A 23,296-nucleotide genomic window follows, 5' to 3' on the forward strand; every position below is an offset into this window, starting at 1 on the left:
GATAGTCAGAAAATATTAAAAACCCATAATAACCACCCACAATTCAAATTAATTTTTCAATCAAAAAAATGCACGACATCAGACTTCTAACACATATAGTAAATAGGATGTATTTGAAAGGAATGAGGGATTCCTCCAGCACCCAACTCTTCTAATTTCCCATAGCAGCGCCGATGACAAACCTTGAGCACATGTACTCTTTCAGTATAATTCTACTGTATAGTTACTATGGCAGCAGCTCCACACAGTTGAGTTTTTTGTGGTGCGTTTTTTGGTTTTGGTTGGGGGGGGGTTGGTTTTTTTGGGGGTTGTTTTTTTTTTATTACAAATATGGAAACTAGTAGGTAAAGAACACAACTAGTAAAAAATGGATATGGATACATTTCCTGCAACTTAGCTAGGAAAAAAAAACCAAACCTTTAAAAAAATCAACTACTAGGAAGAGACTTTATATAACCTGAAGTAATACCTTGTCACCCTTAATCTATACTGAAACCTCCGCAGCATTCCTGCTAGCGTTAAGGAATGCAAGGCAGCAGGAACACCAACAATTGGAAGTTGTGCTGGTCAGTTAGGCATATCATCACCAGCAAATCATGATCCCAAGCAAAGTCAGTCTATTTCTGAAAGAGTCTTGCTTTGCCAAGACTAATGGACAGAAATACTTTTCTAGACAGTCTTCAGAAAGAACCCTCCTAAATACAATGAAAAATAAGCACCATCTTTTCAGAGTTTCCCATAATGTTTCAAAAAAGAGAGAAAAAGAGAGAGAAAGAGGCATGCTTTTTTTTTTTTTTTTTGTATGACACAAGCTATCCTCTCCCACAGACTCCAGAAGACTGAAATCCACAGGCAAGGTTTAAATGTGATGCCAAACTCTCAAGTCTTTTAAAATACAGTTACAACAAAATCTAGAGATCCCATCAGGTCTTCTGGTTTCCTTTTAGTACACATGCACATGTTTAAACAAAAATACTGGTGAATTCTAAACATGAGACTAAGAGGAGGGGAGGAAGTCGCTTCCTCACTTTTCAGTTTCCTCGGCATTTATCCCAGTATCCGCATCAATGCTCAGCTTTCTTCAAACACATCAGAGCTGCTGCATTTTCAGTGATGCCCACAGCCACATGGTTGGCGGCATGCCGGCTTTTGTATGTTTGTTATTGGCTGGTTGTCTTAAAGCTGTACAAAAATCTTACCAGAAAACACACAAGTGGAAATAGGCATAAAGTAATGCATTTTCCTCCTATACAGGTGTCCAATTCTCTTCTTCACAGGTACTCTAGCATACTCTTGTAGAAAGGAAGCCAGAGACTACTGAAAACACACAGGCATTGCCATATTCACTTGAATGACTGAACTCATGAGCATTTAAAGGGTCCAATCCCACTTTTCTTGAAGTCAGAACAAAACATTTCCATAAGCTTCAGAGTTTGGTCAAGCTGAACTGACATCAAACCAGGGCAGAATGTTACACAAATTAAAGATGTTTTCTAAATCAGTTTGTCAGGGGATGCTCCCTTTCCTCCAGGAGCTTTGCTTCAAAGCTCCTACAACATAACATTTACAAACAAATACAAAAGAAAAAACAACATGCACAATCCCCCCCTTAAAAACCATTTCTCCAGGCAATCAGCAAATATGGAACATAAGCAGTTATCTCTTCTTGCCAATATAAATATTCTTTTCTGTGGTAACTGGGGGGGAGGGGGGGGTGTTTGTTTTTAAATTATTTTTTTAAAAGTCACTGGACTAGATAAGTAAACCTGAGATCTGAAATGATGCTCTTAGTGCTGATTTTTTTTTTATCAATAGGCCATCACAACTCATCATAAATTCTGAATGGTGAAAGGTTGGGGTTTTTTTGATACCTTCTTTAAAAACAGTGGGAAAAACAAACAGTAAGAAGTAACTGAACCTTGTAAAAAAGTGATCTCCTTACTTCCCATCTCATGAATTCAAAACTGGGAACAATTACCTGTTACTTGCTTGTCTGGAAGAGATGGGATTGGAATGGCTAATCCGAACTTAACCAGGAGACGCTCATACAACCAGTCAAAGTGCTTGTATCTGTGGTTGACAGACCGATTAGTGTTCTGTAAAAGAAACACAACTCTGAATTTTGACAGGCATCTACAGATAGTGACATGAAATAAGTGTGACCAGAATAGTAAATACGTGGAACGTAAATAAAATTTATGATTTAGAGCCTTGACCCTGTAATTACAGAAGAACTTGAAATGCTAGAACAAAGTAACTCTTTGGGGAAAAAAGTGTGACAACTGCCACTTACTCTTACAACCCTGTTACCAAGTCATGCAAACTGTATTATTTATATATACAAATGACCCATACTTGGAAAGAGAAGATTCCGTTTCAGATACACTTACAGTGCAGGTCAACTGATATTCAATGTAGCTCTTGAGACCATACATTTTAGAACCTTTTTTGGGATCTGCCACGACACAGTCAAATGTAGAGGTAGGATAAACCCACATTGGGCCATAATCACCAATCTGTAAGAAATTGCAAATATTATCTTTAAATACATCGTGTTGTACCAGCTGCAAACAAGGAGACAAATACTTTCTCTCTTCACTTGAAAGTTTCCATTGATTTCAGAGAGAGCTTGATAGTCAAGAAATAGAGGGGCTTCTCACAACCAGACATGACTAACCACAGTTGTGTTTATCTGATTCTGATTTTTACAGTTTTTCCCAAATAGCAAAGGAGTGGTAAATTCTAGGGATTGCTACTTCAGCTACATTTCACCAGAACAGCATATATCTAGAAGAGTTTGGTTTTTTAGATCAGAAGATGACCTGACCAACATGACTGAATACTGCAAACCTTTATGCATGTAGCTCCTATATACTAGATAACTATCTAGATAACTAATAGACACTGTAATACATTTGCTCTGCCTCCCAATCCCAAAAAAGGCTTTTTTTCATGATCACAAGTAATGCAGATCCAGCACGAGAAAAAAAAGTTCTGAGAGAAAAAAAAAAAAAAAAAAAAATCAGCACACTTAGAAGAAAGGAGGAGTTAGGACTTGACCCTGAAAAATCCCTCAATGATATATGACTCTGAAATGTAGCCTACCACAACTTTAAAATACTTAAAAGGTACACAGTTCTATTATGATAGTTCTGTTTCTAATTATATGTTCAGTATCTGTTTCTTCTGACCCAAATTCATATAGTAACCCTGAGGCTAAACGTTAAGTTGGGGAAAAAGGGAAGGGTGGGGAGCATAAAAACAAACACCCGCAAAAAGAACCAAAACAAAAACCCCCAACCCCAAAACAAACCACACCACCCACACACAAAAACTACACACACATCCCCAGCTTACAATTATGGGAATTTTCTCTTTGGGTTTTGCTAGCTGCTTTGCCAACAGATACTGTTCCATCCCAGGTTTTGCAAATCCAGGAAATCTAACAATAAAACAAAGTGGTAAGTTACCTGCTGCTATAGGAAAAAAACCCTTAGTCTTTCTCAAGTATAGAAAAGAATTGATGTGGGTTACTTAAACAACCAACAATTTGCCCTGAAAAAGCAGAAAAGTTTTAGCAACTGACCTCCAGCTTTTATTTGTGTAATACAGGCCCCTCCTTCCAAGGCAAAGTAGCTATTTGTGCTCTGCAGCCCATCAGACCAAACATAACAGGATGACACAGAGTAACATCTGCCACTCCCCTGCAGTCCACCCTCTCTGGAAATGCACACACAAACACGCAGGCACACGCACACCATTCTGCCTTTTCAGATGAGAAGTCAATCAGCTGGAAGAACACCAAACCGCAGATTTATCAAGCACTTCTAAATATGAGTTATGTTAAATAATGTATCAACCAATCAGAAAGAAAACCACACACACACACAAAATCACTGTAATGTCCTTAAACTCTGCGTAAAAAGCCTTACAAAAAGTAAACGGTGGCTCTCTTTCTAATTAGGAAGATACTTAGCCCTTCAAGTATGGACAATCTCCTGCCTGCTTGCCAAAACACAAGGAGTAAAGTAGGGCTTACTTCACAGACAAATAATGCTCTTAAATAAGGTATGTTTATGCTGGTTATACTCAATGGGTTTGCAACAAGTAGATGCCACAATGATGCAAAGGTACAGTTGCAAAACTGGACAAAGCCTCTGCTGATGAACTAAATCAACTGTCTCTGCATGACTAGTTATTAATTTTAGTTACCTATCCAAGGAGACCATTATTCTACAATCCTTTTCCACTCTGCTTTCATCCACTTAAAGATTACCACACAGTAGCTTCTCAGAGTAACAGTAGTATAAACAAACATTAAGTTGTAAAGTGAGATAATGCTAGTATAACCCTGACAAAGCTTCATGCTACTGTAAAATTGTTATCTAAAAATCAAGCTTTCTGTGGCTCAAAAATGAACCTGGGTGATGCACAGACACAGGAGAGCAGAACTTTTCCCCACTTGTAGCAACTCAAATTGCTCCCGAACTCTGGGGCAGCATGTCCGATCAGTCTCACCGTATGGACAAGCCATCCATCACCTTTCATTTTCACTAAGCACAGATAGTGTTAAAGACAGTTCAATTTTAAAGACCAGTACATTCAGAAGTTCAGACCTTGCAAAAGTGTCATTTGCCTGTGTAACACCTCCAAAAATTATACAGCTTTGTCACGTACTTTCAGGCTTTCATGTATCTGTGTTCTCTGATCACACAGGGAGAATGCTGAACTACAAATCCATCTCCAGTTTTACCCCAAAACTGTAATATTTACATTGCATATTTCAAGAAGGTTGAATGGTCACACATTTACACATCTTGACAAATTCCAATTCTCTTCAATATATACACATTTGCCCCGCATTTTCCATTACTTGTTAAGTGGTAACTTCATAGCAGCTGCACGAGAATTTCCACGCTGGACCCCCCCAGCCTCTGATGCCTCAGTCTCTTTGTAACCAAGGTAAGACGGTGAAGTTGATTTTGGGTCATCCCAGTCATCATCCCAATCATCGTCATCAGCAGCAGCTGAAGTACAGGAGGGAGCAAGGAGGTAGGGAAAGGAGAAAGTTAAATATTTTCTCTTTAAAAGCAGAAGCAGCTACCTCAGCACTCATACACAAATAATCAATAAGGTAAATATATTAAGAGCTAGTTCAGCCTTCTGTTTTATGATTCCTCCTCAATTACCTCTATCCCACCAAATTCAACCTGCAAAACACTACACTAGAAACGTATTGCGGGGGACGGGGGGGAGCAGGGGGTAGAAAGAAGAGATGCTGGTGTGTTAAGATTAATTCAATACTGTTCCATATTCATAGACTCTACGTTAGCATTCCCCAGTTATGAGTTCTCTTAATTTAGGCCTTTACTACAAAAAGTTAGAGAAGCCTTCTGAAAGGCTAGCCACTTCCTAAAATTCAGGAATTAAGAGGTTACTTCTTCACAGACCTGAGGGCACAAATTCAAGGGTGTTTAAATTCCAGTTATGCAAGCTGAACAGCATGTCTGAGAATAGATCATGTATGCACAAGACTTTGCCTTGCCAGATTTCCATGCAAGTTTAAGGTGTCTGTTACAGTGGATCCGATTTTTCTTTTTTAATTTTATATAAAACCCCCCTATTATTGTAGTGTCCAGTTTACACATGTGGCAACATGCTACTAGGAAGCTGGTTTTGTTTTGTTTTTTAAGCAAGCCATGTTCTGTAGTTACAAAAGATTAAGCAATTCTTACCTCTACTGTCCACCTACTCTAATGTATTCAAAAATAAGAGCATTATTAGCACACCTGGTCCTTGATATGCCTGTGGATGACCAAATGCTGCAGCTGTCTCCCAGTTATTTGAAGCACTGTTTCTCTGGCCAGCTGCACTTTCAGGTTTTGTCGCCCAGCTGTCAACAGTGTTTCCATTATCCCAGTTCCCGGACTTCCCAACGTTCCAGCTGGACCAAGGATCGCTGGCATTGTTTGCCTACATCGTATAAAGACAAAAGTAAAGAAGAAATTGCTGAAGAAATAAGCAACAACCACGTACTTTCTTCTTGAAGTCTTTGATCTCTTCCTGATAGGCTATGAGTTTGCATTCAGTACTTTACTAATTCGATTTAGGAGCAGCTGCCAAATCTTACGTTCCCAGCTACACGGCTCAAATGCAGTAAGCACCTGGAAGAACTGATCAGCTTTCCAGCAATGTGACACCAATACATACTAATAAGAATATTACATCTCCTCAGGGGAAATTAAACTATTTGTTCCAACAGTGTTAGGAAGCACTCTTACCCATGGTAATTATTTTACACCAACACCATAAGCATGGTGCATGTGAGCTATTAATTACATAAAGCCATGGACTAATTAGCACATTTAAAACAGAAACTCAAAAGTCAAGAATTACGTTTTTTCAAATGCTTATTTTATCAAGCTCAGATTAGTGGCTTTACTAAAAGCAAATCATAAATTGCCCACCCACACCATCACTATTGGTGTGACAGTTAGGGAGTTAGGGCCAGCAACCTGCTCAACTTGCCTGTCAGAGCTTAACTCATTCACAGCGAAGACAAGGGAAGGAAACAAACATCTGCCAGGGAACAGTCTGGCATCTCCCTGCAGGCCTACTCTCTCAGTATAAGCTTCTGGTGAAGGTAATCACACATACCCTTCTGCTGATGCGGTTGTGGAGGTGGAAACGCCTGCTCTACACTCTTTCACTGACATGTCTCTAACTACTGCATCAGTTTGTCAAGTTAATCTGTCAGTAAGTTGGATTAATAGCTTAGCATCCTGCTCAGCTTCTTGATTTTAACACTACACTTTGAAAAAAAGCATTGACTAGTTAAGTGCAGTCTACTCCAGACGCTTAGTACAGAGACTAGCTGGCAGAAAGGAGGGGAAAAAAAAAAAAAAAAGCACACAAATCAAAACCCACACCCCCAAAGTGTAGGAGGAAGAAGGAGGAGAAGTGGAAGGAAAGCAAACAAAGCCTACAAAGCTTGTCTTGTTCAGCAGAGGGAGAAACTGAGTTTTGTAAAAGGCAGTCTCAGAACCTACAGAAGCTGGTGCATTATTTTTATCGTGAAGCAGCATATCGAAGAAGGGATGCCTAATATAAATGAATTGCTATCAGACTATAACATTTCCATGAATCTTAGAACATTTGCCAGTACAGAAAATTTAATAAAACTCCCACTAAAAGCCAAATTATTCTCTGCAAAAACATTGAGTAAGTTTGTTTCTTACACAAAATACACAAAAAACAGGTACAGCTACTCCATATTCCATTTTTCTCCACTAAAAATTCTCTCCTCTCATTTCAGCTTTGAGATACTACTTAGGAATAAGAGCTCTCACTTTAGTTTTTCCTAAGATAAAGTCACCTGACAGTCATTTCAGACACTATCAAACCTTTAAGACTTGAAAATACTGTTGATATCATGTAACATCTGTTCTTTAGGTACAGAATCCCCAGGATCTGGAAATTAAGACCAAGCCCCCAAACTGTGGGGAAATCGCCATTCAGAAGACTCATGAGAATCGGTGGGTCTCTAGGAACTGATGAGTTAGAGAGATTATGTGGACAGCTTCTATACCAATAGGTTGGAGGATTTTTTTTTTTTTTAGGATAAAACTGATGCAAGAATACTACTCCCTATGGGAGCAATATCATTGAGGTCTACTTAATTCTTGGATAGCTGATATGCAGTGCCACTCTCAGCAATTACAAAGAAGTTGCTGGTAGCTTATACCAGCCTGCTCTTCCTATGATGTTCACCTGATAAGAGTTTATGTAAAGAGAAATAACCATACATGCCATCAGTCAGAGTTTATTGTCTTTCCTAAACGAAAACACATACGCTGGGGCCCAACCACATGGAAAAGTGTGCCTGCTCCTAATATAACTTAGAGCACCTAGAAAAGAATAGTTTGCATAATGTTCATTTGCCTATACTTCTGCAATATATGTTGTGCTGATTACTGGCAAATGAAAGCCCAGAAGTGGGATGATTGCCAAAAGGCTGAGTAAAGTTTTCCTCTTCTCTGTAGTTCATGTGAAATCTGGTACATGTGACTATATTTCTCTGTAGTTGATGTGAAACCTTAAAATCTGCTGCAAAACAAGGGGAAGGCAATAATATTAACACCGGGTACACTACTAAAGAATGACTGTCAAGAGCGATCATCACCAAACTTGCAGACAATTGCTGATATACACTAAATGCTGTGCAGCAAGGGGAAATGGATTACTTAAATTGCTCTCTCGGATGCCTTATCTCTATGTACCTATATGGAAGCACTATTCAAATCAGAAGATTTTACTTTGGAGGTGTCCAAGAAAGCTCTGGGGTAAGCTCTTGCCCCTCGATGTATCGCCCACAGGCTATAAAAGGGGTGGGATATGCTATTCCCACTCAGCTCCTTTCAGCCAAAGGGTCCACATTTCTTTCAGAGGCACTGGGAAAGAGGGTAAGAGATGGGTTAGGAATGTAGATATAGACAACACCTTTCAAAGAGCACTTACAGGTCTCCTTTCATCTTTCTTCAAATGTTTGCTTATATGCACACACACTGTGGACACTTCTAAGTGGTAGCCAAAAATCAGTAAACGTGGAGAAGGGTTCAGGAATCAGGCCTGCCATCCTCAAGGTGTGATAGCACAGCATTTATTAAAAGCGTAGTCTCAGCTCCAGTCAGCAGTTCTGTGGATCTCAGCAGCTGACAAATTCTGTACAAGAAGCCATTCATGTGGCTTAGCTCTGGTTGAATAAACCCTAATTAAGCCAGCAAGTATTTTGTAAGTGATTACATTACATGTTCTCACACCTTCAGTTTTCCATAACTGAAATTGATAATCCTCTGATCTCTCTTTACTCAGCACAAAAAAAGATGAAGAGTCCTTGCAAGAAGGTGTTATTTAGTCAATATAACTTAATACGGCACACCTAATGATCCAAGTATGCAAGCAATCTCAAATGCAAACACACAAAAAGAAATGCCACACCACACATACTTGAGAAACTAATCAACCTTCAGATGAAACATTGCATCTCTTTGCTCCTAAAGGTAACATCAAACAAGTACACTGAGATTAAATTCAAGGATAAACTTAAAGGCAGCTGATTTTCCCTTTTGTAGACTATTATGGACTTGCTCGCTCCTACTGTTCTAGGAGAAAAACCACCACAAAAAGGCTATTTAGGAAGAGGCAACAGAGGGAACATATTACTAAAGATTTTAAGAGTCTTCCATTAAGTGCAAATTCAAACTCACTATAGAAACAGACCATTACTGGTGGGGGGCTGCGGGAGGGGAAGAGAAGTCTAGTATGTTTTTGATGATCTAATAATAGCTGAATGAGAAAAAATTGCACCACAACAGGAAAATCCTCAGCTTGGGGGTGGAATGTCAGTATCTTTACCAAATGAATCATGAATTAAATAGGAAGAAGTGACATCTTTGCTATTTTCCAGAGAATCCAAAGTTATAGACAATAAAGCTAAGGTAAGTCACTGAGGCATCTCTCTGCCGTGGCTAAAAATCTTTTTTTGACCTCTTGGCCAACTAAGTTGTTCCTGGCAGAATCCTTCCTCATATTAATGCATGCCCCTGATGGACAAATAGATCCATTCTACTCCCGAGGGACAAAAGCCAAAACAAACATCATGTTCAGATGCTGAAACTAAGTTGAGTACCTAAAAAGATCTAGGTAACTGTGCCACCAAAAATTACAACCTCCAACCATAAGAAACGCCCCTTGAAATCTACTATGAGAGACAGAAGCCAGGCTGAAGCATTGAGTAGAAAAAGTAAGTCTTATCAGATCAAGGGAAGTCCCGAACAGCCAAAGCTGCAATGAGAAGTGTTACACTCTTGAAGAGGGGTTGAGAAGAGACAAGACAGCACAAATAGCAGAAAATACAAGAAAAGTTATGGTGGCTCAGCTGAATAGCTCACAGGAATGAACATACCTCTCCAGTTTTATAGCTGCCTTAGTTACCTGCAGGGAGACAAAGCCTTAGGCATACTCAGATATTACACTAAACTCAAGTTCTTTGGATAACAGCCTCTGAATAGATACATAAGAAAAGTATGTGAATATAGACAGTCACCCTAAAAATCAAGCTTTTTTCCTCCAGGAAGAAATGTGAAGGGCTAAAAGCCTACTCTGCAGCAATCAGAACTGCATTCACTGTGCTGTATTTACCACAGAGCAAGTGTGCACATTAGCAGATACTGAAGTAGCTGCCATGCCCGTGATATTTTATGCCCAAACTTTCTTCCTGGTAGATCATCACCTTTGCATTGTGGTCCTGGGCACTTCTTCCACTTCTATTGTACAATTTAAACATGCGTTCTCCTTAAAGAAATCCTTTAGGAAAAGCAAAAGTGGAAGTGGGCTAGACTTTAAGGGACAACCAACATATGGGACTCACATACTAGAGTGTTCCTGTGGATAAATACATGAAAGGAACAGGAGAGAGGACCTCCAGAAGCAGCTGACAGGGAGGCAGCAGCAATGCTGTCCAAGGAACCCATTCGTTCCTCAGCTGCTCCTGTCATCTTGCTTCCTTCCAGAGGAAACCATCATCCAGCACCTCCACTCCAGCCCCACTGCCCCCTTCCTAAAGCAGTCCCTGCAAAGGAGCTGCGCTTTGCCTGCTCACAAACCACATAAAGCCAAGGCACACCCACTGGACACTCCTTGCTTTCAGCAGGAAAAAAACCAAACCACCAGTGGAAGAACCAAGTTACTACCATGAAGAGCAGAGCAGTTAGTTTTTCGTTCTTTTCCTACTTCCAATCCCATTTCCTTACCTGGGAGCTTATTCACAGCCAAAATAGACTAGAAGCTGCATTGCTGCTGCACAGTGCAGGCACAGGATTCCCATCTATTAACTCCTGCTTCAGCTCAAAAAAAGCCATGTTTGAAGAACAGAATGGCCTTTCAAAAAGATATAATTCAGACTTGAGCAAGGAATACTCAGTGAGGCAACAAGGGGAGGGAAAAGACACATCTATTGTCACCCTGACTGCTTAAAGGAAATGCCTTGTTTCTTTTAAATTAAAGTTTTCTTAGTTTCAACTTTCAGCCACTAAAAATCCTACATACATTTATTCAATGGAGCTCTCGCAGGCTTCTGGTTTTGTTACTCACACCTGCACACGTAAATGGCAATCAAGTCACCTCTTTATATCCTTGTCTTCTCTTGAGCTGATTTTAATCCCTAATGGTTTCTTCTTGAAACGCAGATGAGAATTTCAGACAGTTTTCCAAGTAGCAGTCACAGCAATGCCAGAAATGGAAAAAAGACTCCCTGTCCCTCTCTGATGTTCTCTAGACATCCCAAGATCAGGCTACAAAGATTAAACAAGGCTTTATCCTTCCTTTTGGGGAAAAGCACTCTATTTTTGTTTGGGAACAGAGGACAGGGGGTTTCCTTGTTGCTTGCTTTTTGGAGGAGGAGTTGAAGAGTATTACTGGCTAAGGCTTTTCAGCTTACCACTTTCAATTACAAATGCCCAAAATTCCACCTTAAAATAAGTGCTCAGTGAACAATGAACAACAAAAAAAATTAAAATTGGGAAGGAAACTATATACTGCAGTAAGCCCCCTGCTGTGGGAAGGGGATCGTGCATGCCACATGCCACTGTAAGCATGCAAGCAAGTAGAAACACTGGGAGGGCTGACAAGATTGTCACCATTATCAAGTTAAAATATTCCTTATACAGTCAATGTCAAACTACTAGACCATAAGGCTACCTCATGAAATAAGAGGTCAAATGAAAACAAAGCTACAAGAAAAAGAGCATGCAAACTGTCAATTGTGGAAAACTGACTATTTCAATAGTCAGATTTTGCCTGAAGGTATGGGCACAGACGAAGGTGGGGAGTGATCACAGTACTACAGTTTAACAACTTGCTGCCCAAGCCTTTGCATTCCACTGGGATATCCACAAAAAAAACCTCAAGACAACTCCATAATTGGAATTAGTACAATCACTGTCATATGTTGGACAGTTATTTTTTAATATGTGAATGCGATTCATTTCAAAACAAGCAAGCCACTGTTTCCAGTACTGAAGTCACTGCCTGGTACTTTGGTTAACCAAGAATTGGTCGCAAATTCCTGCTACCAGTCTGAATGCAATATTGCGATTGAGAAGGAGGGGCGGGGAGGAAGAGTTACTTTCAAATTACCTGTATCAATGGAGGATGTTATAGTGTCATTGTATGTAATGGGAACTAGAAGTTACTAATCATGAAAGCCAAACTAGCTTAAAACACTCTGGGTATTTTTTTTATTTTATTTTATTTTACTTCTGAACAGTTCTAACCCACCAGTTTTGCTTGTACTTCTTTTTAGATATCTTTTGCACTATGCCCTTCTAGACATGACTTATGCACACATAGAGGCAACTTTACACTTAATCTTACAAACATCTACATTTATGCAGAGTTAAGATTTATTAGTCAAGGTAAAAGTAATTTCCAAAAACCATAAACAACTGTGACTTCCATGGTGAACCCACCTGTGTATTTCATAAGGTAATTTAGCATACTGGTTTAACAAGACAACTGGACTCAACCAAACATGAGTGAGTCACGTTTCCCGTGACAATACTTCTACTTTACTGCACACACAGCAATGTCAGAATTGAAATGCTGTTACAGGAATGCAATAACATGCACATCAAAATTTCCACATAAGTAGAATAGTGCACTCTTAAGAGCACTATACTTATTTCCTTCAATCTTCACATTTATTGCTGCTCATAGCAGTTTGGGGGAGGGATTTATGGTATGCACATTTAACAATGTTAATTTGCCTTTCCAGCACTCAGTTCCGAAGAGTGGAAAAGATATGAAGTAAAGCTCTAGGAATACCTTCTTTAGTGTCCTCCTTATACACATTCAACAACTTACGTCTACAGACCAGGTAACTTAAGAGTTGCCTCAGCTCCTGCTCACCATACTACATGTTGTCACTATTTATTCATCCTGCCTATACAGAAGTTCCACGGTTTTCTGAAGGGAAAGGATTTTCTACACATGACAGTCCATTTATTTTCATATCCTTCAACAACTGTTTAGAGGCTTATCTTTCTTCTACAGGGAGAGAAACTATCCCGAGTGACTTCACACTTACCACCGGATAAAATACTACAAACATGAGAAGTTTCTGTTAGTTTTTTCCTGTACCTACTCACGGAGCCTTGCTGCTCTGCCCATAAAATAACTGAAGACACAAAACATGGATTCACTAAGGTCACACTGGAATTGACAAATCTGCAATTCACAAAAATGCAAACTCTCAGGATACTTATTTTATCCAGAACTAAGAAGAGCTGTACAGTCATCTTGATAAAGTAGACTTGGCAGTGACTAGAGAATCAGTGTCAAGAAAAGGGAACAAACTCCTCTACAAATGCAACTTATGGTTAGCTAGAAGAACTATTTTTATATCTTAAATACTGTGAAGCCACATCTACAGCTCTAACATCAACATAGCTGGTGATCCACTTCTACCCTGAAACAGACAGGCAGTACTCCACTTTATTTTCATTTATACATTTTTAATACTAGTTTTCTCTTCTCCAAAGGGGGGGGGGGGGGGGGGGCAGGGGAAGGCTAGACTTCAAGCTCTAGAGGGAGGGGAGGAGAAACCATACAGACTAAAATATATAGTATACTGAAATTTATAGCACTTCTAGCCCATGTTCAAACATGCATGTTACACAGGCTGTAAGTAGCTGGACTACACTATGGCTAATTGTACATACAGTTTGTTTACAGACCACTAATGAGACTACTGTAGAGATAAAGTTTAGCTTGTTAACAAGATAACTAGTTTGGGCCAATGTAGTTGTAATTTATTTAAATTTAGATGAAATCTAAATAACTCAGATAAACACTATTGTTAAAATGGAAAGCTGATATTTATTCACAACTTCTAAAACATTTTCATTTAGATAAATGAAAAACCACCACAAGTTGTGGTTTAGAATGGAAAGAGAGATCATTGCTGTCAAAACAGCAGTTTTGGAGCCTGGAACACATGCAAAATAAATGCAAGTACACCTGTCACTTGAGATGCACTAGTCTTTGTCACCAAAAAACCCCCCAAAACCAGTTGGAGGAGACTACTCAGAATGAATTGTACATTAATGCTTGTATTTCCATACATACTTTAATTATGAAGGCATCAAATGCCACCAAGCTAACAACCTCTTGGTCAACTGCAATGAGAAACACTATTCAAAAGTGTGAAATGATATCCATTGTTGCTACAGCCCCTGGAAGCATCTCAGCATCAAAGAAATACCACGATAGAAAAAACATACCACTCATTTTTAACCAGAAATGAGAAATTTTGTGTTCAGTGTATTTCAAGACGTTTATTTGGTTTAACCTGCCATAATTTATATTTACTTCAGTGCCATTATTGCCAGTGTTATTCCAACACCAGAAGAGTTTACAGGTAACTTACTTTAATATATATATGTATGCAATTCTAGCAAATGGAAAAAACATAATTGCTGACATACTTTACTCACTGGTTGTTCCAAATGACAGCCTAAAATTAGCAACCTGCATTGCTGCTCAGAGGAACAGTGGATTGACAGAGAAGAAAGATTTCTCATTCCCTTTGCTTCATCTGTCCAAGGGCTACAAGGTCAAAACAGCACGAGACCCATACAAAAGCATGCAGCAGCCTCCATCTTTGGCAACTAAAGGTTACTTAAATTGTATTTTGTTGAATAATTTTTTAAAGGCTTTTCAGACATCAAAGCACAAACATTACAGGCAGATGTAGCATTAAATTCTCCTACCTGCTTTTCTTCTGAGTGTGAAAATAGTCACCTTGAGTAATTTCTTCCCTTGTTTGTGTATAATTAGCTTCATTGCTTTCTCTGATTGCTTTCATCTCCCCAGCATCTTCTACAGGTAGGTCTCTAAAAGAGCAGCTGCCAGCTTTACCAAGGCAGCTATTGGTGGGACACTACTGATGCAAGGAATGAGTTGGGGAAGAGTGAACTCCCAAGGGTCATGCGGAATTCTCTTCTCCTTAGAAGTACCTCTGTGCCCCTTTTCTACTGTCACTTTATATCTATGGCAAACCCAGGTAAGGTACAACACCAAAGTGTTGCTGTTGTCATTGTATCTTTCTCAGTGATGAAAAGGAAGTAAAAGCAGCTGCTTTTAGTTATTGCTTATTAATTGCTTTTCAGGAGATTATTTACTGAACAATAACAAAAAACCTTCTTAGAAAAGGACAGACAGGGATTAGGGCAGTGTTTGAGCTGATGATGTTTTCTTAACACCAAAAAGTTATGGATTCCAGAGCAGAAAACCAAAAGCCTCTTGTTTACCTGGAAAGCAAAAAGGGATGGGTATAGACACAGGGAGGAAGTAAGTTTTATTTTGAGAGACAGATGCATGCATAGAAACTGATTTGGGAAAACTGTAATGATTTAGGGTTCTGTATTATACAGCATTACTACTTAAGAAAAGCAGTTGTCCCCCCAGACCTATCAGGGCATATGAAGATATGCTAGCAAAAATATAATGTATAAAGCTAAAAAATAAATTTGTTGGAATTTTTTAAAGCCCTGTCAGAAGCACATTGCCATTTGAGATATATTTCTAAACTGATAGGCTAACCAGTTCAGAACTTTAAAAATAAAACTAAGACAGAAAAAAAAGTTACAGACGTGAAGTCTGCATTCAAATATAACTGGTTGTACTGGTTTGGGCTGGGATAGAGTTAATTTTCTTCAGAGTAGTTGGTATGGGGCTATGTTTTGGATTCATGACCAAAACAGTGTTGATAACACAGGGATGTTTTAGCTATTGCTGAACAGTGCTTGCATAGTGTCAAGACCTTCTCTGTTTCTCACTCTGCCCCAGCGGCAAGTCGGCTGGGGGTGCACAGGAGGCTGGGAGGGTACACAGCTGGGACAGCTGACCCCAACTGACCAAAGGGATATTCCATACCATACAACATCATGCTCAGCAGTAAGTGCTACAGGGAAGAAGGAGGAAGGGGAGATGTTCAGAGTTATGGCATTTGTCTTCCCAAGGAACCGTTATGCTTGGCAGAGCCCTGGTTTCCTGGGGATGGCTAAACACCAGGCTGCCGATGGGAAGTAGTGAATGAAATCTTTATTTTGCTTTGCTTGCGTGCACAGCTTTTGCTTTACCTATTAAACTGTCTTATCCAAACCCACCAGTTTTCTCACTTTTACCCTTCTGATTCTCCCCCCCATACCCCTGGGGGAGAGTGAGCAAGCAGCTGGGTGGGGCTGAGCTGCCTACTGGGGTTAAACCACAACACTGTGGTTTAACTGGTCTCTTAAAAAAGAAAGCGAAAAAAATCCCACATTCACACATTTCAACTCAGCTAGATCTATCATTTTTAATAAGGCTTGGTACTGAAAGTCTATGCAACAAGCTGGGGTTTTTTTACTTACTGTTTGAAGAATAGAAGGAATTATAAGAATTAAAACATCTTTTGACTTAATGAAATTGGGGAGTGGGGGTGTTGTGTAATTACGTGTATGTTAAAGTGACTTAATGTTTACAGAAAGTAATTTCTTCAGTACAGTAGTACTAAGAAAAATCCCAAAACATCCTGTTTATTTAGAAGTGCTTTCATAAGGTCTTCTTGTAATAAACTTGTACCCCTCCATGTTACTATAAAATATAATAGATAGCATAAAATGTCAGCATTTAGGAATGCTACTGTTGTGGTTTAACCCCAGCCAGCAACTAAACACCACGCAGCCGCTCACTCACTCCCCCCCACCCAGTGGGATGGGGGAGAAAATCAGGAAAAGAAGCAAAACCCGTGGGTTGAGATAAGAACAGTTTAATAGAACAGAAAAGAAGAAACTAATAATGATAATGATAACACTAATAAAACGACAACAGTAATAATGAAAGGATTGGAATGTACAAATGATGCGCAGCGCAACTGCTCACCACCCGCCGACCGACACCCAGCCAGTCCCCCGAGTGGCGATTCCCCGCCCCCACTTCCCCGTTCCTATACTAGATGGGACGTCCCATGGTATGGAATACACCATTGGCCACTTTGGGTCAGGTGCCCTGGCTGTGACCTGTGCCAACTTCTGGTGCCCCTCCAGCTTTCTCGCTGGCTGGGCATGAGAAGCTGAAAAATCCTTGACTTTAGTCTAAACACTACTGAGCAACAACTGAAAACATCAGTGTTATCAACATTCTTCGCATACTGAACTCAAAACATAGCACTGTACCAGCTACTAGGAAGACAGTTAACTCTATCCCAGCTGAAACCAGGACAGCTACTATTTCTTATTCAGTCCACCAGACTACATCTATGAACATTTTAGTTCCCACTACTGTGCCACCTCTGGCATCAATTTGCTTTACACTGATACAGCATTCATCATTTTTCTTTGCTCTCCATAGCCTGAACGCACAAGTTTCATTTAAGATGAAGTGCTTTGTATATTGACCTAGTCACTCATTAAGGCACTTGAAAAGAGTCAATTGCTTGCAACTGTGCATCTGTACACAGATCAATCCCAAGTGCCTGAATGAACTCATGTTAAACAATGTAAATGTTATCATAACCAAATGCAGAGCAATACATCTAGGAAGAAGGGTCATACCCAAAGTAGAATATTGTATTCTTATAGGCTGTGGCTCTAAAAGAGAAGCCAGTATGCAGGGATGAGCAACTCAGTATAACCTCCTGATGTAATATTACAGGAATCAACGCAATCTTTCATATATTAGACTTTTCTCCACCAGAACAGCAATGTCAAACCTGTTTGACATCGTGCAATGTACACAGGAGCAATGCACACATTTTACAGACAGGTCACAAGACCAAAGAGACTGCAGAAGAAAGCGCTTTTTTTTTGTGAGCAGGAAAATTGTCTTAAACCAGACAGATAAAACAAACAGAATTTCTTATTCAGGAGAACAACTAGCCATAGAATTTTTGCAAGGAGAAAACACCATGCACTAGAGAGCTCTCTGATCTGGGAGAAAGGCCTAACAGCTGAAAGTGGAAGCCAGACTGCTTAGTATACAAATTAAATTCCTATCAGCAATAAGCCACTGGAAAAAACCTGCCAGATATATGTCAGAAGCTGAAGAAACAAGTCTTCAAATCAAGATCTGCTGGTTTTTTAGAAAATATAAATATAACCAAACAATAGTTACAGAACTCAGTTATATTAAAAAAAACTTGAGAAAATGGAAATAACTTATGACAAAGTCCTGACCATGCAACACGATGGTTCCTACTATGAAAAAAACAGGAAAACAAAAGACCCAAACACACTAGCCTGAGGAAATTTGCTTCCCCTGCATCCTGCGTGGCCTTGGCTGCATCCAGGTGCACACTCTCTCTCTCTCTCCCCCCTATTAATGTTAGCAATATAGTTTTACTATAATGTACTATGGTACACTGGCTCTCCCAACTATCTCACACCACATTTGAAGGATAATGGAAAGGAATAGGACACTTATAAAAGCAAGGCACTGCCAAGCTGTTCACCTGAAGTTACTCCTCTCAAAAACCTGTTATGAAGAAACTGCTATTTGTATGTATTACAGGGCCAGTCCACTGCTGATCCTGTGTAAAGTATATTGTAAAGTGACCATATTTTCAAGCCTCCTCTAGAAATGCAGCTTCCAAAACTAGGTTGCCATAGTAATTCTCTATTATTTAGAATATAATAGATACCTTTATTTCAACCTTTCCCCCTGTACAGGCAAGGGCTTTTTTCTTCCCTTCTCCAGGCACAAGTACCCTGTGTTAAGCACAGATCAAGCTCTGATAGAATATTGTGAATGGTGGTAGAGGTATCCATGTTTATTATCTTAGTAAGTAATTCTTCCTAGATCAAATTAAGTTATATTAGTATTCAGATTTGACAGAAGTAGCTGCTGCAAATATTTCAAGCTTCCTCAAAAGTAACGTTTGGCTAGAAACTCTATGGGAGAAAAAACTGGGGCAAGGGCAACAGACAGAGCAGAATAAATGAGGTTCCCACTCTACCTTCAAATTACTGCAAGTTTTACTGAGGGAAAATGAACCTATAATCAATGCTTTTGGCTCAGTCTGACATGAGAAATTCATGAGGCATTTCAAGAGTTCTGTGTTTAGCCTAAATATTAAGTGGGCATCAATAAAAAAAAATTAGTTATAAACATTTAGACAGTCATAGTGAGGTCTGGAGTTCTCACTACATGTGTGATCACAGAATTACAATCCTGGCATTATCCAGCTGAATACAAGGAAGCACAAATCAATGTACAGTCAATGAACTGTTACATTCACTGTCATACAAAAATGCCACATGTACAGTTTTCAAGAGATCTCACTTCATGTCAAAGTCCTGTGGTGCAAGTTACAATTAAGAAAACTAATAACTGATAGTTAATTGACCCACAAACCAGGTGTGTTTCCCCAGCTGCTACAATAAGTAAAGCATTTACTTTCCAAGACAAAAGACCTTTGCATGCTGCTGTTGGAAAAAGCAGATTTTGTACTTCTGTTGACCTGTGGACTTCGAAATGTTTAACTGTTCCTATGTGTGGGACATGCAGCAGTCTGTAGACCATAATAAACAGCTTGTGTTTAAGATAATGTATGTCCTCAGATATCTAACCTGAAACTAAATACTTGCTGCTTAATGAACTGACAGACCAGGCAAAAAGCTATGAATGGGGTGGGGCAGGGGGTGGGGGTGGGGGGGGAGAAAAATATTCTTCCAGCAAAACCAAAGTCAGCCTCTTCTCCAACTGACTGGGGACACTTGCTTCATCTTTTTTAATCAAACAAACAACTCTTACTCAAATTCTGAAAAAGAGACATATATCCATTCACTCTGGCTGATGATGCATAAACCACTCAATTGTAGTAGACATTTAAAAAAAAAAATAAAAAAAAAATAGCAAGCTTTGGTTCCTTAAAAAGGTTAGCATACCAACACAAGTAACTTGAAAATAAAGTAAATTTGCTAAGAATGCACTTACACAGAACTGAGGTACAGAGATTGAGGCAGTCACAGATTTATATGATTGCAGATGGGATAGAATAAAAATGCTCTATTTCTGAAAGTGTTGGAATACTAAATTTTCCAGCAGTGACAGTATCTGAACAGTCACACATATCATCAATATTCAACAAGTGTTCCCTAATGAAAACACAATTATTTTAATCAGTACTTTTATAAGGGTTCACAAATATGGTACAGCACAACTGAAGAGTGCAAGCAGTTATGTCAACAAAACTTGCCATGCCCACTGTGCCTGAAAAACCATGAGACATACCTGATTGCTGCTTTTTGCAGCAGAGTTGGTCTGAGCTGTATTTGAAGAAAGGGAATCAAAAAAGGCTTGGTCAGCTAATGAGTTACCGCAGCTAATTCCATCTTTTGCACCTTCGGTAATAATCTGAAATGGAAAAAGTTGCAAAAGATTTTTCATGTTTCCATTAATCAAATTATGCTGTTTATGATATATAATCATCCTAACATCCATGTCACTAGACTAAGATGGTTGCATATACCCTTTTTGAATACAAATTCAATAGTACCTTTTACAAGAAAATGATGTGATAATCTGGAAAGTTTACTTCCACAACAAATGGAATTGGTTTGCATTATAACAGCGTAACATGCAAGACTGTTGTAGCAGTGGACACCTATCTATAAATTCATTAGGCCTTAACAAAGCTGTTAATGTTACTGCTTGGAGACTGGGAACTCAATACTCAGAGGATCAGTTTGGGACAGCAAGATTGGAGAGTCAAAAGCTACTAGACCATGAGCTAGCCAACTGAAAACAAAAACAAGGCCATGTGAGCCAGCATCTTCCTCACACACCACACCCCCCTCCCTTTATTTATTTATTTATTTTTAAAATAAAGAAAGCACTGGTGAAGGAAGGGAGGCACATGCCTTAAGAGGAGGCTGCAGGAATTACAGCCAGAGTCTTCACCTAACCAGCAACCTGCAGACATACAGACACAGGGCCTTCCAAAAGTGAATTGGATTCCAGTCTTTGCATTGAGACCCCCATTCTGTTCCCACCCCCATACCACAAGTCTTTAAACAAAGAGCAGATCAACACACACTGAAGAGACAGCAAAGGCCCTCAGGAAGAAGATAAACTGAGTAGTCCCTGGATTTGGGATTCCATATCCTCAGCCCCAGAAATGGGGTTTCATTCCAGAGATTTATAAGCATGCGGCAAATGAGCCACAGCAACACAAGTGTAAACTTGCATTACTCATTTCACTTCTGTATCTGTATCTTCAGACAGGAAAACAAAACAATTATCGGATCATGAGACCCCGAAAACAAGACAACAACTAAAAACAGCTCATGTTCTGCAGATCACTAGTATTTACTACAGACAACTTCCTGCTGCATTTCTTGGGAAACCACTAAGAAGCACAGTAGCTTTGAATGGCATGTTTGCAACTGGTCTCCAAAGGCAGCTACAGTTGCTACAGTAAGATTATATAATCCAAGCTTTAACATTGGAAGTTTTATGTTTGAGCATTACAGTCTGATCAGCGAACCAGAGGATGGCCTTTTCAGTAGATCTGCTTTCTAAGTGCAGAGCAGTGGAGTCACTTACTTCAACATAATCTGTTGGAACAAGTCCTCTCTCGCCTTGGCTGTTTTTTCCTTCTAACCAGCCTCCACCGACATCCTAAAAGTAATAATACAGAAAGAATTTTGTTAGATGGATCCCACAGCATGCTTTAAACAGCTCAGGAGGAAGCACTGTCTTGCTGTCACATGCAATGTTCAAAATAGTTATGACTGTATGACCATGAACAAATTCGCATAAATCTGCTGAAGTAGCAGATACTCATTTAAACAGAACACAGACTGTGCTTGTTTCACACAACTATTGCGGACTTTAGATTTAACTAGCATGAGGGGAAAAAAGGTTGACTTTCAGCACTTTTGATCATTTATGAAACCACAGTCAATTGTTTGGACACAGACTGCATCAAAACACAGCTATTAGAACGCCAATTCCAAAGCATTAATTTTAATCAGATTATAAAGAAACAAGACTCAAGAAATTAAGCTAATGGTAATATCTGTAAAATCTCTGCAGAATCTGTAAAATCTTTGCAGGTGCAGAGGTGTGTGATGAGTGGGAGCTATAACCCACAAAAATATTAAGGATAATCTCAAGATTGAGAGGCACATACCATGCAAGATCTGGAGACGCTTTCTAGTTTACATTTAATTTCAGAGGCAGGTCTCATGCTATTAGTTTGGAAAGAACTAACACAGTTCAGCTCTGATCTCGGTGGGGCACCCTGTTGTTTGGTTTTTTTTAAACATGTATTCTACATACACTAAGAAACCTTTGCAGACCATTGCAGTTAAGCAAAGTCAATTCCAGGACAACATTATCTAGAATAAGCCAGTTCTGTTTTAAATCAAGCTGTTCCTTGAACACATAGTTACATGTCAAGCTAACTCACAGCTGAAAATTGGAACCACATATGCTAGACAGCAAGTACTGAATTTCAGGTTTTCTTAATTTGCTTTTTAATGGATGTCTTTGTTTATTCACAATTTTGTTCTCTCACTTGGAAATTTTATGTAATCCTGCACATAGTGAGGAGAAGTCTGCTTATGTATTCAAGATTTTAAACAGTAAAGAAATAACAAACTTTCATTTGCTTTTTCTGATACACCTAAAAGCTTACACTCAAGAACACAGAAACAACTAGACATTTCTGATTATAAATTCAACTAGCTTGGTTAAACTGCAAGAGCAATGACATCTCGAGCCAGATGTCACATTTGCACTGCTGCACTCAAAAGCAATCATCAGTGGACTTTCATGACTTCTGCTATTGCTGTCTAAACTTATTGTATCAAAAAAGATCAAGAGCCTTTGTGGCAATCTATCCCACAGTTTAATCATGGATAGGATAAAATAAAGTTTTACTTGGTTTTAAGTATATTGTCTTAACACACAGATGTTCAGCAAGCACTAGCTTAAAAGTGGTAAAATATTTATTTAGTCCTACTTTTGTGAAACAGCATTAAACTCCTGAACTCATTTAAAATATTACCTCTGCCACAGCACAGCATACTATCCAGGACGGTGCTGGTTCTACTAAATAGCTGCTTCAAATATTTAAGGTCGGTGGAACTAAAAATTACCAGGATTATACATAACTAGGCTCTTCAAAGAATTAGTTTATTCTGCAGAACCCATGTTTCCTATACAACCAGATAAATAAAACCTGGCATCAAGA

General features: G+C 39.2%; 1 protein-coding gene across 1 annotated transcript in view; it reads right to left on the reverse strand.

Moving 5' to 3' along the window:
- Window positions 1–23,296, reverse strand: part of SNX9 (sorting nexin 9) — a 64,469-nt gene that overhangs the window by 20,665 nt on the left and 20,508 nt on the right. The window contains exons 3-9 of the mRNA XM_052784636.1: window positions 21,643–21,717; window positions 20,329–20,451; window positions 5,790–5,973; window positions 4,874–5,027; window positions 3,358–3,442; window positions 2,391–2,516; window positions 1,979–2,096 (exon numbers count right to left, since the gene is read on the reverse strand). Coding sequence (XP_052640596.1) covers window positions 1,979–2,096; window positions 2,391–2,516; window positions 3,358–3,442; window positions 4,874–5,027; window positions 5,790–5,973; window positions 20,329–20,451; window positions 21,643–21,717 — 865 coding nt within the window. The remainder of the gene's footprint in view (window positions 1–1,978; window positions 2,097–2,390; window positions 2,517–3,357; window positions 3,443–4,873; window positions 5,028–5,789; window positions 5,974–20,328; window positions 20,452–21,642; window positions 21,718–23,296) is intronic.

The sequence above is a fragment of the Harpia harpyja genome, chromosome 4 (genome assembly GCF_026419915.1).
Source record: "Harpia harpyja isolate bHarHar1 chromosome 4, bHarHar1 primary haplotype, whole genome shotgun sequence".
NCBI lineage: Eukaryota > Metazoa > Chordata > Aves > Accipitriformes > Accipitridae > Harpia > Harpia harpyja.